The sequence below is a fragment of the Choloepus didactylus genome, chromosome 7, assembly GCF_015220235.1.
Source record: "Choloepus didactylus isolate mChoDid1 chromosome 7, mChoDid1.pri, whole genome shotgun sequence".
Lineage (NCBI taxonomy): Eukaryota > Metazoa > Chordata > Mammalia > Pilosa > Megalonychidae > Choloepus > Choloepus didactylus.
Genome location: NC_051313.1, coordinates 110385427 through 110401131, shown reverse-complemented (window position 1 = coordinate 110401131; position 15705 = coordinate 110385427). Strand labels below are relative to the sequence as shown.

Genomic DNA, 15705 nt, shown 5'->3' with positions numbered 1-15705 from the left:
TTTTTTCCCATTTGTTCACATCCTTGCCAATATCAGACATTATCAGTCTTTTTGTAAACTTCCTAATCTATGGATGAAAGTTATGTCATATTTTAGTTTGTATTTCTTAATGAGTAAGGTACCTAATTCTCATGTTTATTGGTCATTTATATTTATTTTTGTGTGAATTGCCCATTCATGTCCTTTGCTCATTGAGGAAATATATTAACTTATTTTAGTGTAAACTTGAAGATACTCTGCTTAGGAGAGTGAACCCAATGTATATGATGCATGGAAGACCAAAGGGAATAGAGTTGTCCACAGTGTTGCTTTATTGGTGTTTCAACCAAAAGGTCTTTGTTGCAAAGTTAAATAATTATTTCTTTCCCTTTATAAGAAGAAGTTGTTGTTCAGTCTTCCCAAGGTTATTCTAGAATCATATAGACCTTGTCACTTTCTTGAGAATTCAGCCTTAGTATGTGAAGGTCTAGGGAACTTCAAGGTAACTTCCCAATTCCCACCCCCACGTCACAGTGGTGGTACAGCCTGTTAAGGAAGAGAGATATGAGATTTGGTGATATTTCATATCCTTTCCATGGAACATCTGAGTCTCCACCCAAATGACCATCCCATCTTGGACTAGCATCATGGCTTTCTAAATCACAGCCTTCCTCTGCTGTTTGCTGCCAGATGTGTGGGAGATGAGAAAGGAGAAGGCTTTCTCCATCATCCTATTTCATCACTCCTTTCCTTGCTTATGTTGATTGTTAGGTGTTAGAGTGAGCTCCAACCCAGCTCACTCTAGCACCTCAGTTATCCCAACTATACATCCCCAAATTAAAGAACCAGGGTGTTATCTCCAAACCCTTGTCATGCTTCTCTTCTTACATATATATTATTGTTCCTCACTTTCCCATTTCCAGGTCTGCTTCAACATGGGACAGATCACCTTAGCCAAAAAGTTGGCTAGGCAAGCCCTTCGACTACTGAAAAGGAATTTCCCTTGGACCTGGTTTGGTGTCCTTTTCCAGACATTCCTGGAAAAATATTGGCGTTCCTGTTCCCTGAGCCAGTCTCCAAACAACTCTAGTGAGAAGTGAGAAGCCAGGCCAAATTGCCCTGGTTCCCTTTAGGGCCACAGAGAACTGCAGCTAAAGTAGGGCCCAGCCTGGAGCTTTGCCTGTATTGACCTTAGACTGTTCTCTTCAACCACATAATAGACAGTTCTAGGTCTTCCACCTTACTCCCTGTACAGGTTAAATATTAGCAATATGGGGACTCCTTTTCTTTTTGGAGTGTGGTGTTCCCCTGTCTCTTTCAAATAAAAATATGTAAATGTATTTCTACATATACTGAAAAAAGATATATATAATTATACATATATGAAGCAGAGAAATAAACTGAATTGTCGTCTAATTTTTAAGCTATAATAATTTGTAGGAAAAACACTCAGCCAAAATAGCAATTCAAAAAATGAACCTGTCTTACAAAACTCTCTCTGAACTTCTCCTGATCAAGAGGGATGAATTAAAATGGCATGTGGAGTTAGAAGCAGCGAGATCCCAGGAACATTTCTGAGTTTGAAAGTCTGGAGATGGCCCCTGTTGAGAAGACTTGGATTTCTTGTGGGGAGGGACTAGTGGCCCTTGGTGACAGGTAAGGGTGTGCTAACCACCCTGTGCTTCACCACAGTAAGAAGAAGTTGGCAGTCCTGCAGCAGCAGGTGCATTGCCTATCTCTGCTCTGGCAGCTCTATAACCTGGAGGCCACAGCCAGCAACCGCAGATTTGCCTGCCTGGCAACTCTCATGCAGAAGAATTCAGCTGAGGAGTTTGCAAATGAAGCTCAGGTGGGCAAGTCCTTGCTTTACCTCTAGACCTGGCTCAGGAACCCAAGGTGTTAGGGGAGAGACCCTGCCAAGTTCCTAATTTTAACTTGGTTTCACAATACCCTAGCTTAACCGATACCACTAATCAGGTGTTTGAGCAGGATTTCTCAATTTGGAGTTTATAGATGGATTATCCATAAACTCCTGGAACTGAATGCAGAATTTTGTGTGTATGTTCAAAAGAACACTTGGTGGGGGGTGAGGGAGGTAGAGAAAAGGTCAAAGCTTTCTTTAGATTCTCAAAGAAATCCTTAATATAGAAAAGGATTAGAACTGCTGACTTAGAGGAAAAGAAGGAAAGGAAATGATATGTCTTTCTAATTTTAGTGTCTGTCTGTTTGTCTGTCCTCTGTCTCTCTTTTTTAGTCCATTTTTTGTACAAACACTGGATGTGCATCCGTTATGTCCCAGCACTGTTCTTGGCTCTGGGGAGAAAATAAATAAGATATATGGTATATTAGGTGATAATAAATGCAACAGAGGAAAGTAAAGTAGAGGCAGGAGGATTTGGGGGTTTGAGAGGTTGGGGTTTCAGTTTTAAACAAGATGGTCAGACAAAGCCTCACTGAGAAAGTGACATTTGATCACATATCTGAAAGAGGTGAGGAAATGAGACACATGGATATCAGGGGAAGAGTGTCCAGACAGAAGGCACAATAAATCCACAAGGCTTGCATGTCCTCTGTATTTGAGGAACCGTGAGGAGGCCATTGTGGCTACAGGGGAGAAAGAAGAGAGGAGAGAACCAGGAGATGAGCTCAGAGAGACTGGTGAAGGGTGGGATGGCAGACGATGTAGGCCTTGTAGGCCACTGAAGGGTCTTTGGCTTTTGCTTTAAAAGAGATAGAAAACCGTTGGTGGGTTGTGAGAGGAGTTGTGTCAGGATCTACTTACATTTTAATAAGATCATTCTGGTTGCTGTATTGAGAATAAACTGAAAGGGGCAAAGGCAGAAGCAGGTTGACCAGTTAGGAGGGTATTGGTGTAATACATGCAAGAAGTGGAGGTAAGCTTGGACTGTGATGGTAGCAATGGAAGTGGGAAAGAGTGGGCTTTTGTGACGATAGAGCCAGTAGGATTCACTGATGGGTGAGTTCTGGGATATGAGAGAAAGAGAAGAGTCAAGGACGGCTCCAAGATTCGTGACCTGGAGTTCTAACGGATAAAGATGCTCTCAATTGGGATGGAAAAGTCTGCAGAAGGAACAGATTTGGGGGAAGATCTGGAACTGGGTTTTGGACATCTTTCATTTGAGATGCCTATAAGGTATCCATATAGAAATGTTGAGTGGGCAGTTGAATGTACAAGTCTAGGATTCAGGGGGAGACGTCTGGGCTGGAATAGAAATATGGAAGGCATTGATGTATAAATGGTATTTAAAGCCATGAAACTGAAAGAGATCACAAAGAGAATGAGTAGGGAAAAGAGAAGGGGGCCAAAGATTAACATCTCCAGTATTAAGAGGTCCAGGCAATGAGGAAAAACCAGCAAAAGAAACTGAGAAGTTACCAGAGAGGTAGAAGGAAAACCAAGAGAGAGTGGTATCCTGGAAACCTAGAGGAGGCATTGTTTCAAGAAGAAAAGCACCATCAACTATGCACAAAGTTAGAGATAGTAGGCAGCAATTCTGAAGAGTTCTAAGGAGCAAGAATTGGAGAACTTAATAGAGAAAACACAGAAGAGGTACAGTTTGGCCAGTATTTTGAAGGGGAAAGTCCTGGATTGGAGGGGAAGGAGAAGGGCAAGTAAAGTGGTTTGTTTAAAGAACAGGCTATGAGAATGATCAAATTAGAAGGGTAGAGACCAGAAGGAGTATATTTTTGAAGTTGTAGTGGAAGAGAGTAGTGGGGACACCAGGGATCCAGATTGAGTGAGCAGCAGAGCACCATAGTGAATTCTTGCAGGAAAGGGATAAGATGGATATGTAGTGTGAAAGTACAATGGGAATATTTTGCCCTCTGTTTGTTGCCCCACAGGTTGTCTCTACCTATGTGGACCTCTCCCAGTTCTCACAGAACATGGGTGACAGGGAGAAGTGGCTGCACTGTGAGCAGGTGGCCATTCAGAAAATCAGCCAATGTTGCTTCTCCAGGGAGGAATTGTTGGCAACAGCCCAGCTCATGCAGGCTTTGGCCTACTCCAAGCTCTGCCTCGGCCATCTTGAGGTCTCCATCAAGTTAGGTAATAGTGCTTGGGACTAATGGGTCTAAGGCTTTTAGAGAGTTAGGGTTTTCACACCTAGACCTCACACAATGCTCTTTAACCCCCTTAGGTTTTCAAGCTCATGAGATATGCAGACACCTCAAGAAACCAGCTCTGGAGAATCTGGTTCTCTCAGTTCTCTTCAGATCCGCATTTCTGAAAAAGAAGTATTAAGATCATTTTCTGTCCTTTCTCTTTGTTGTGTAAGAGGAGTGGTTATGTTCCCCCAGAGAAATTTGAGACCCAGGAAACTGTCTCAGAGACATTTTCCTATCTCCTTTAACTAGATACAGGTCTGATCCCAGGCATAGGTGTGCCTTATATAGACAAGACTGTGTGGAGGATTCTAGGGGGTGTCAGCCTTCTTTGAAGGGGTGAGATCCCTTCCTCTTCACCATCCTCCCCACTCCCTAGCTGGTCCCAGTGGCTTTGTCTCTCGGCAGATTTGATCTGTGTGTCCATGTGCTGGAGAGCCAGTGGACGCTCGTTTCCCAGGGTCATGATATCCTTGGCCTGGCTTGCTTCTATTCTGCTTGCTTAGATCTGCTGCTCTATGGAAAAGGTAAATCTGCACCGGGCTCTGCTCTCCTTCTGAGGGATTCAGACCTCAGATGGGACCCTGGGTCTGGAACACAGGCAGTCATGCAGCTGCCCCTCAAGCATGGCTTCTGTTCCTGGCCCCTGGTTTCTCTGGAACCATGCTGTGGTTCAAGGGTGTCTGCCTTTCAGACCATGTTTTTCCCCCTATACCACACACCTTCCATACCCCAGTTTCGGCCTTGGTAGCATGTACCAGCCTGGTTACCTTCTCTGCCCACAGGATTGCTGTGTCGGCCTTTTGGGGAGTGTCTGCGTTTCATTCAACACTATGAGCACAGCTGTATTCTGACCTCTCAGAGCAATGTCATGTTGGGGGTCCACTCCTCCCTGGCCATGTGGTAATGTGGGGCACCCAGAGTTTCACTCAGAGTCTGTGGGAAAGGGTAGAAATTTAAGGCTGACCTGAAGTCATTTAGGCTATCTCTTTTCACCTCTCCAAGAAGGAGGGGTCAGTATCCCTAACCCACTTTTAAAAACTATTTATCTTACCCTGCCATCTTACTAGAAGCATTCTTCTTTTCCCTTAATAGGTTTAAGCATATAGGTTGAAGGTTAAGTTTAAGTAATATGATAACCTTTTGAGTGGGCTAGGGTTACATTTAAGTGCTAGAGTAACCTTTGGCAAAGCTGAATATTTGGTGGTTTAGGTCTCCTTGCATGTGAGTTAGTAGCCTTGAGCACTTACCAGCATCTCAATTCTGATTGTCTAGGAGATCTAAGAGCCTTAAAAAAGTGATAATTTTCTGAAATAGCCATGATTGTTAAGCAGGAAATAGAGCTGACAGCTATGACTTTCCCTCCAGGTTTGCCCAGGACTCAAAGTGGGACCTGTTTGAGCACCACCTCTCAAAGGCTCGCCAGTTAGTGGAAGGAACCAATGCCTCAGTATTTGGTTCACATGGCTTTGTCCGATTCCTTGAGTGCCAGGTGCTGATGTTACAGAAAACACTAGAGGGTGTCTTCATGCAGATTCCCCCAGAGACTCACAGCCAAACACTCAAGGTACCTGCTATTTCTCTGCTGTCCTTCAATTAATACCTAACTCATTTGATTACACTCTCTGTTACTCTGTCACCTGTATCTCTCCCTTACTCTTCTCCTCACTGGCTCTGTCTCCCTTTCCTCCCTGAACCCTTGTATTTCTCTACCTAGAATGTCTTCCCACCCACATCATCTATCCTCCCCAATATTCTTGAATCTGGATCAGAACTGGATTCCCTAACTTTCCTCCTTTGCACAGCCATTAAAATGCCATTAGAATGTTAGCATTTAACCCTTCTCAGTTGACCCACTATGGCTCAGTCTTTAGTTTGACCTATCACATGGCTTCTGAATCTAAGACACATTCCAATTCCTCTATCCTAGAATAAACTTTCTGGGCCTACTTTTCCATGAGTATCTCCTCCCTATTCCCCATCTCTGAGTGAGTATGCTGAGTGGGAACTGTTATAAGTTCCAAAGGAGTGTGGGGGAAGAAAGTAATAATCCCTGAACTAATGGACCATCCTTTTCTTTCAGTACTTTAAAGTGTTCTTCTCCCGGTGTGTTACCTGCCCTGTCTATCACCAGTGGGTCTCTGAGCTTAAAGCATCTGTAATGAGATGTAGAAAGAGAGAATCCATGCCCTTGACTAACATCTTCAGACCCTTTGACACCTGCTTGACCAGGATTTGGATATCAGGAGAATTCCTGAAGGATAATAACACTTTTGAAGGAAATTTAGGAATACAGGGTAAGCATTCCTTCCTGGAACCCTTTTTTGGAAGTCATAAAAAACAGTCTCAGATTCTTAATCACAAGAAGTTAAAGGCTGCACCTCCAAAGTAAAGAGAGACATTTCAATATAAGGAGTTAGTCATTGTTCCAGACGACCCAGCCTAGACAATCAGGGATCCCTTATGTGGTTAATCAGAGCAACTGCTTCAGCCTCTGTTAGCCTTGTGTTTCAGCATCTATAACTCTTAGGCATAGAAATTTCTTCCTTGGTCCCAGCTTAAACTACAAGATTGTTCCCTCGGTAGCTGAATGGTCACTAAGGAGTAAAGAAGGCCCCAGAAGTCATGGTGTAATGTCTGTGAAGGCAAATTCTGAGATGTGGGACAAGAAAAAGAGAGGAACAGTATAGTTCCTTAGGGCCCAGCAAACTGCCTTCTTTCTCGTGGACATGAGTGAAGTATGTAATTACTGAGGATATTCTTTGTGTTTGTGATATTATTTATGTGCCTGCCTTCAGGATTTGACAGAGTGGCTGATGTCAAGGAGAATAAGGATGAAGAAGAAACTCAAGAATGCATATGTTAAAACAAAAAAATCTTCTGAAGGAACCATGATTTCTCTTTATTGTATATAATGCTAGGAAGTACTCCAGGTTCTCCTTTTCAAGATACTGTATAGTGTACATATTAAATATACTAGACTTACAATCACTGCTATCTGTATCTTTGTCAAAATAAAAGTCTGTGTTTCTGAGGCATGATGTGTAGATCTTCCTTAATTCTTGAGTTGTTATTAGCATAACTGTAGGAGAAATTAGAACCAAGGATAGACAGGATGCCTGGGAAGCTTTGGGATAAACTGATTCTAACCTATGTAAGGTGGGATCCATTAGCATATGGAAAAATAAAATGCAAATAAAGAGCTTTTCATTACTTAAGAAAGGCTGGCAGTGCATGTATGGAAGTTTGCCCTCTTTTAGCACGGATGTGGTAAGGAGCTCCTGAGAAGTCAAGGAATCTTTTGAGAGGTACTTAGGAGTGTGGGAATGCATTTCTCCTTTCCACTATGTGATTTGTGCATTCCCAGGTGAAATTGCAGAGTTGCCACAGTGTATATAACTCTAGCTCTCTTTTTTTTCCTCCCTTTTAGGAAGTGCCATCTTTGGCCTTTAACTGTTGATATTTCTTCCACAGGATATGATCTTCCCCTTGATTTTTATACTTTATAACTTTATCACTTAGTATCTGTAGAGTCAATTAGCTAATTATTAAGACAGCTACCATTTATTATGTACTTTGTGCACTGTAGTAAGTGCTTGAAATACATTCTTTAAATCCTTATATGACTCTGTGAGGTAAGTACTGTTACAGATGAAGAAGCTGAAGATTAGATAGGGTTTACCCCAAAATACACAGCCACTAAGTGGTGGAGCTGGGATTCTACCTCAGATCTATATGATTCCAGAGTTTAATTCTCTTAACCACTAGGTTATACAGGCTTTCATCTGTTCCTACCCATTCTTCACTATTTGGTTCTAGCAGTCAAAATCAGAATTTTAAGTACAAGGAAGGAAATGTTTGGGAAAGGGAGTTCTGTACGTGCCCCTTAAATCATGCTATCTAGCCCATACATTTCTTCCTCTCCTCCCCCTCTCTTTTCTCCCACTTCTTCCTCCCCTTCTACTTCATCCTCTCCCTCTACTCCCACCTCTTCCCCTTCTTCTTTTACCTTCTCCCCCTTTTCTCTTTCTCACCCACCTTCCCCCAGTCCTCCCCCACTCCTTTAAGTTTCTAAGAGACAATATAGAGTATTGGTCAAGAGCAAGAATTCTGGAAACAGACAACTTGAGTTCAAATTCTAATTTGGCTGTGTTACTTTGGGCCTTTATCTTCTTATGCCTTAATTTCCTTTTCTGTAAATGGAGATGTAAATACGACAAAAGTTGGAGAAGTCACACCTCCTGATTTTAAAGAGCACTACAAAGCTACAATAATTAAAGTGTATGATACTGGCATAGGATAGACATAGAACAATAGAATAGATTTGAGAGTCCAGAAATAAACCCACAGCTCTGTGGTTGATTGACTTTTTTTTTTTTTTTTCCATTTTCTTTTTTTTTTTTAATCATTTTATTGAGATATATTCACATACCACGCAGTCATACAAAACAAATCGTACTTTCGATTGTTTACAGTACCATTACATAGTTGTACATTCATCACCTAAATCAATCCCTGACACCTTCATTAGCACACACACAAAAATAACAAGAATAATAATTAGAGTGAAAAAGAGCAATTGAAGTAAAAAAGAACACTGGGTACCTTTGTCTGTTTGTTTCCTTCCCCTATTTTTCTACTCATCCATCCATAAACTAGACAAAGTGGAGTGTGGTCCTTATGGCTTTCCCAATCCCATTGTCACCCCTCATAAGCTACATTTTTATACATCGGTCTTCGAGATTCATGGGTTCTGGGTTGTAGTTTGATAGTTTCAGGTATCCACCACCAGCTACCCCAATTCTTTAGAACCTAAAAAGGGTTGTCTAAAGTGTGCGTAAGAGTGCCCTCCAGAGTGACCTCTCGGCTCGTTTTGGAATCTCTCTGCCACTGAAGCTTATTTCATTTCCTTTCACATCCCCGGTTGATTGACTTTTGACAAGGGCGTCAAGACAATTTAATGGGGAAAGAATAGAATTAAATGGTGCTGGGAAAACTGGAAAATTAACATACACATATACATACATATTCCTGGAGAATGATCCCTGTGCATTTGGGAAGAAGATGGATTCTGCTGTAGTTAGATAGACTGTTCTATATATGTTCCTTAGGTCTAGTTCTGTTTCTCCCTTCAATCTGTCAATGTTTGCTTCATATATTTTGGGGGATCTGTTTTGTGCATATATGTTTATAATTGTTATATCTTCTTGATGAATTGATTCTTTTATCAATGTATAATGTCTTTTGTCTCTTGTAACTGTTTTACTTAAAGTGTATTTTGTTTAATATTGGTATAGCATCCCCATCTCTCTTTTAGTTACTATTTGCATGGGATTTTTTTCCCCATCCTTTTACTTTCAGCCTATTTGTGTCTTTGGATCTAAAGTGAATCTCTTGTCAACGGCATATAGTTGGATCATGCCAAACTACCTTTTGATTTCAGAGTTATTCCACTTACATTTAAAGTAATTACTGATAAGGGAGGACTTTGGCCATTTTACTTTTTTTTTTTTTTTTTTTTTTTGTAGTCTTAAACCTTTTTGTCTCTCATTTATTCCGTTACTGCCTTTTTTGTGTGTTTATTTTGGATCTAAACTGAGTCTCTTGTCAACAGCATATAGTTGGATCGTGCCAAAATCTACCTTTTGATCTCAGAGTTGTTCCGCTTATATTTAAAGTAATTACTGATAAGGGAGGACTTTGGCCATTTTGCTTTTATTTTTTGTAGTCTTATACCTTTTTGTCCATCATTTCTTCCATTGCTACCTTTTTTTGTGTTTATTTGATCTTTTGTAGTGAACTATTTTGGTTCCCTTCTCATTACTTTTTGTGTATATGTTTTAGATATTTTCTTTGTGGTTACCATGGGGATTACACTTAACATCCTAAACCTGTAATAATTAATTTGACTTGATATAACTTTAACTTCAGTAGCATACAAGAACTCTGCTCCTAAACCTCTCTGAACCTCCCTTACGTTGTTTTTGTCATAAATTACATTTATATACATATGTATCCACTCACATAGATTTATTATTTTTATGCATTTGTATTTTAAATCATGTAAGAAATAAAAAATGAAGTTACAAACCAAAAATATAATAATACTAGCTTTTATACTTAGCCATGCAGTTACTTCACCAAAGAGCTTTATTTTTTCAAATGACTTCAGGTTACTCTCTAGTGTCCTTTCCTTTCAACATGAAGGACTCCCATTAACATTTCTTGTAGGGCGGGTCTAGTGGTAGTGCCTACATTACATTTGAGACACGGCAATGTCTCAGTTTCTCCCTCATTTGTGAAGGACAGTTTTACCAGACATAAAACTCTTGGTTGACATTTTTTTTTCTTTTAGTACTTTAAATATGCCATCACACTGCCTTCTGGCCTTCCCAGTTTCTGATGAAAAATCAGCTGCTAATCTTACTAAGGATTTCTTGAACCTACCTGATGAATCACATCTTGATGTTTTCAGGATTCCCTCTTTTTCTTTGATATTTGTCAGTTTGCTTATGTGTCTCAATGTGGACTCTCTGCGTTTATCCTATTTGGAGTCCATTGAACTTCCTGGATGTGTATGCTCATTCCTTTCATCAAATTTGGACCATTATTTCTCAAATATTCTTCCCCCATCTCTCGTCTTCTGGAACTCCCATAATGTATATTTTTGTATGGTTGATGATGTCCAACAGGTCCCTTAGACTCCGTTCACTTTTCTTCATTCTTGTCTCTTTCTGCTACTCAGACTGGATAATTTCAGTTGTCCTGTCTTCAAGTTCACTGATTCTTCTGCCTGCTAAAAATGTGGAACACTACACGAATTTGCATGTCATCCTTGCACAGGGGCAATACTAATCTTCTTTGTACCATTCCAATTTTATTATATATGTTGCCAAAGCAAGCACCAATCTTACCTTTTAATTGAAGTGTTTAATCCATTTAAGATTTAGTGCAATTATTGATAAGGTAAAATTTACATCTACCATTTGACTATTTGTTTTCTTTATGTCTTATGTCTTTTCTATTCCTTTATTCCACCATACCATCTTCTTTTGTATTAAATAGCTATTTTCTAGGGTACCATCTAAATTCCTTGTCATTGCCCTTGATATGTGTATATGTATATGCAATTTTTAGTCATTTTCTTAGTAGTAGCTTTGGGAATTACAATTGGTATCTCAATTTAAGGCAACTAGTTCAGATCAATACTAACTTAATAATAATAAAAAGCCTTGCTCCTTCCTATATAGCCCTATTCCTCCCCACTCCTCACATTATTGCTATTGTCATAAAAATTAAATCTTAATACATTATGCACCCATAAACCCAGATTTATAGTTATTCCTTTATGCAGTTTTTTAAATCAGGAGAAAAACATAGTTACAAAAAATACATTTATACTCTCTGTTGTATTTATCTATGCAGTTACCTTTACTGGAGCCCTTTATACGTTCACTTGGATTTTGACACGTTACTTTCTCATGTCCTTTCCTTCCAGCCAGAAGGATTCCTTTTAGTATTTCTTGTAGGGCATGCTCTTACCTTTTGTTTATCTGGAAATGTCTTAATTTTTCCTTCATTTTTTTTTTAAGGGTAATTTTGCTAGATACAGGAGTCCTCATTGATAGTTGTTTTTTTTCTTTCAGCTCATTAAACATGCTATCCTTTGTCCTCCATGGTTTCTGATGTGAAAGCAGCCTTTAATCTTATTGAGTATCCCTTGTATGTAATGAGTCATTTTTCTCTTGCTGCTTTCAAGATTCGTTCTTTGTCTGTCTTTGAGTAGTTTTGACTATGATGTGTCTAGGTGTGGATCTCTTTGAATATATCCTATGAAGAGTTCACCGAGCTTATGAAAGTGTGATGTGGATGTGCTGGTTTAGATATATTATGTCCCCTAGAAAAGCCATATTCTTTAAGGCAATCTTATGAGAACTTATGAGAACTTATGAGAACTTTAAATTGGTAACCGAATAAATCCCCTTTATATGAAAACTTATGAGAACTTATGAGAACTTTAAATTGGTAACCGAATAAATCCCCTTTATAAAAGCCAATCCATTTCTGGTATTTTGCATTGCGGCAGCATTAGCAAACTGGAACAGTGGGTTTTTAAAAAATCAAAGTTTTCAGACATTATTTATTCAAATATCCTTTATGCTCCTTTCTGTCTCTCTTCCCCTTCTGGAACTCCCATTATGCATATTTTGATACTCTTATTTTTTTTAATTATTGGTATAACATATATGAAATTTGTGACATTAACCATTTTGAAGTGTACAGTTCTGTGGTATTAATTGCATTTACAATGTTGTGCTACCAACACCACCATCCATTACCAAAACTTTTTCATCACCCAAATCAGAAACTCTGTACCCTTAGGCAGTAACTCCCCATTCCTCCCCTTCCTCAGGCCCCTAGTAAATTCTAATCTACTTTCTGCCTCTGAATTTTCTCTAGATATTTAAGTGAAATCATTCAGTATTTTTCCTTTAGTGTCTGGATATTTTACTTAGCATAATATTTCAGGGTTTATCCATGTTTTAGCATGTATCAGAACTTCATTTCTTTTTATGGAAATAATACTCCATGGTATGTACATGCCATAGTCTGTTTATCCATTCATCTGCCAATGAACACTTAGGTTGTTTCCATCTTTTAGCTATTGTGGATTGTGCTACTCTGAACATTGGTGTGCAGGTATCTGTTCAAGTCCCTGCTTCAGCTCTTGTATATACCTAGGAGTAGAATTTCCAGACCATATGTTAATTCTATGTTTAACTTTTTGAGGAACTGCCAAACCATTTTCCACAGTGGCTGCACCATTTTACATTCCCACCAGCAATGCACAAGAGTGCCATTTTCCCTACATCCTTGTCAATATTTACTATTTTCCTTTTTTTTTTTTTTAAATAATAGTCATCCTAGAGGTGTGAAGTGGTGTCTCATTGTGGTTTTCATTTGCATTTCCCTAATCGTTGTGATTCTTGATGGTGACCCTCAGTCAGAATAATCTCAGTTGACCTATCTTCAAGTTTGCTGATTCTTCTGTATGCTCAAATCTGCTGTTGAGCCCCTGTGGTGAATTTTTCATTTCAGTTATTGTACTTTCTCACTGCAGAATTTCTTTTTATCATTATTATCATCCTCATTGTCATTTCTTTCCTCTTTATTTGTATTTTCTCTCTGTGAGGCATAGGTCTACCATTTTGCTTTAGTTCTTTAGCCCTGGTTTCATTTAGTTCTTTGAACATATTTAAAATGGCTGATTTAAAGTCTTTGTCTAGTATGTCCTATGTTAGGACTTACTCAGTGACAGCTTCTGTTTATTGCTTTTTAAATAATGTGGCAACTCTACAAAGCCGTTTTCTCCCTCTCCAATGTTTGTTATTGCTGTTTGTTGCTGTAGTTGTTTATTTCTTTAGTGACTTTTCTGAATGAATCCTGTAAAGTTTATATTCTTTGTCATGTGTGGCCACTGAAGTCTCTGCTAGATTAGCTTAGTGGTCATCTAATGATTGGTCAGAGATCTCCTTAACTGCCTGAAACTAATAAGTATCCTAGTCTTTTACAAGGGGCTCTCTGTGAGGTTTGGGCACACCTTCAACACTCAGCTAGGCAGATGACAACCAACCTTAGCCTTCACCTCCTTGTGCAGAGCCTCTAGGTCAGCCACAGGTGAGAGATTGAGGTGTTTTTATTTGAGCATTTTTACTGAGCATGCACACAGCCCTGGGCATGTGCATGGCCTTCTAGATTCTCAGGTATTCCATATTTGTTGGAAATTTTCAAATCTTCTATGAACATCTCATTCCCCAACTTTTCCTTTTAAGCTTTTCAGTTGGTCCATTGTTTGCCCCTCCTGTTATTCTCCCTCTCATGCAGTCACAAAGTTTGCCTGTAACAATTGCCTGTGATTGTTTTTGACAAACATCCCCAGGGAGAAGGCTTTTCACAATGGGCAAGCTCCCAGTCAGTTCAAATGCAGACAGCCTTGCAATTCGATTGTTCCAGACAACCAGACAGATAATGCACATTCTCTGGGAATGAGGCTTTGAAGAAGCCCCAGCCCCATTTTGCTCCCTCTGGTGATTATCACTGCTGGTTTTCTCTACAAATGTGGTCTGTTAATTTTTAAGGGTACCACAGAACTGGAGAGCAGGGGATGGGAGTATGGCAAGTTAAAATGCCATAAATCTCACTATTCTTAATGAGATTCACACATTTTTCTTGAGAAAACATTCCCCAGATTGATGCAAATATTTAGTTAATTTCCAGAGTTCTGAAAAAGTTGATTCTGATTATTTTTGCCAGTTTTCTCTTTGCTTTTATGGAGGACAAGATTTTTGGAATCTTTGCTATTTTCACCAAAGTCATTCTCAATGTACTTTCAATTTGCATTTCCCTTAGATGAAATTAAATATCTTTACTCTGTTTATCTTTCCATTTTTGTGAGCTGTGTGTACACACCATATGATCATGTTTCTATTAAGTGTTTACTAATTGATTTATAAGGGTTAGGAAAATTATCATATAATTTGCAAAATGTTTCTTCATTTTGTTTTGCCTTTTGTTTATGATGATTTTGCAATGGAGAAAAATGTATGTCTTTTCTTAATGTATATTAATGTATTGATGTATCTATGAGTCTTGTCTCTTATGGCTTCTGAGTTCTGTGTCATAATTTAAAAGGCTTTTTCCTCTCTGAGATTATTTTAACTATTCTTTGTGGTTTTTCAAGTATTTTTAAAAACTAACTTTATCAAAATATAATTTACATACAAGAAAATTCACCCATCTGATGAGTTTTGACAAATGTGTACACCCATGGAACCACTGCCACCATCATGGCAGAGAAATTTCAGTGACCCCCAAAAGTTCTTTCAGGTCCCTTTACAATCATTCTCATCCCCTGGCCCCAGCACAGTATTTTTTTTTCATTGTCTTTGTATCTGTGATTATCTCTCCCTTGTCATTTCTATTTTACCCTTTTTCTTGACTGAGTTAACTAATAGTTTGTCTCTTATTTCATTTCATTTCAAAGAATCAATTATTTTGTTTATTATTTTCCCCTTTTTAACTTAACTAGCTTTTTGAGAAAGAAGCTTAATTCATGTTGTTAAGAATGTGAATTTTCTGATATGAAACAGTTTTTAGTATGCTTCTCCCATCTTTTTATTTTCAATCTTTAAAAATCACTTTGTATTAGGTATGTCTCTTGAATACAGGCCAGAGTTGTGTTTAAAAGGTAAGTTTTAGCCCACTGATGTTTGCTGATCTGATGACAAATTTTTGGTCTTAGTTCTGTCGTATATTATGCTTTCCCACCGACGTGTCACCATGTCCCCAGCATTTTCTTTGCATTGTTTTGTGTGTGTTTTCTTAGGATAATGTGGAAGGTCAGTATTTTCATTTAGAAGTTACATTTTATAACTAGGACTTTGTTTTGGTATTCATAGACTCTGCAATGAGTATTGATGGTATTAACATATTTCCTCTTCCTCCCTTTCTTTTGTCCTGTTAAATAGACTTTACTTCTATCAGGTTCCAACAGGTTCTAAGTACATTCAGACCAGGGTAAGTTTTTTTCTCTCCCCCAGA

General features: G+C 38.9%; 1 protein-coding gene and 1 non-coding gene across 6 annotated transcripts in view; one reads left to right on the top strand and one right to left on the bottom strand.

Moving 5' to 3' along the window:
• LOC119539263 (adenylate cyclase type 10-like) overlaps positions 1 to 7140 on the top strand; it is a 52752-nt gene extending 45612 nt beyond the window's left edge. For 2 of the 5 annotated variants that reach the window (XM_037842643.1, XM_037842642.1), the window contains 9 exons: positions 903 to 1075; positions 1672 to 1828; positions 3844 to 4048; positions 4140 to 4236; positions 4513 to 4631; positions 4890 to 5007; positions 5473 to 5671; positions 6188 to 6401; positions 6903 to 7140. In XM_037842643.1, the coding sequence (XP_037698571.1) occupies positions 903 to 1075; positions 1672 to 1828; positions 3844 to 4048; positions 4140 to 4236; positions 4513 to 4631; positions 4890 to 5007; positions 5473 to 5671; positions 6188 to 6401; positions 6903 to 6970 (1350 nt within the window). In that variant the 3' untranslated portion in view covers positions 6971 to 7140. Of the gene's footprint in view, positions 1 to 902; positions 1076 to 1671; positions 1829 to 3843; positions 4049 to 4139; positions 4273 to 4512; positions 4632 to 4889; positions 5008 to 5472; positions 5672 to 6187; positions 6402 to 6902 lie in introns of those variants that run through there. The other 3 variants (XM_037842644.1, XR_005217817.1, XM_037842645.1) reach the window with 3 other exon arrangements.
• A 3762-nt stretch (positions 7141 to 10902) lies between these two features.
• On the bottom strand, positions 10903 to 11009 carry LOC119541066. Its single transcript, XR_005218196.1, has one exon. It is a non-coding gene; the product is annotated as a U6 spliceosomal RNA (small nuclear RNA).
• Between the last annotated feature and the right edge of the window lie 4696 nt (positions 11010 to 15705).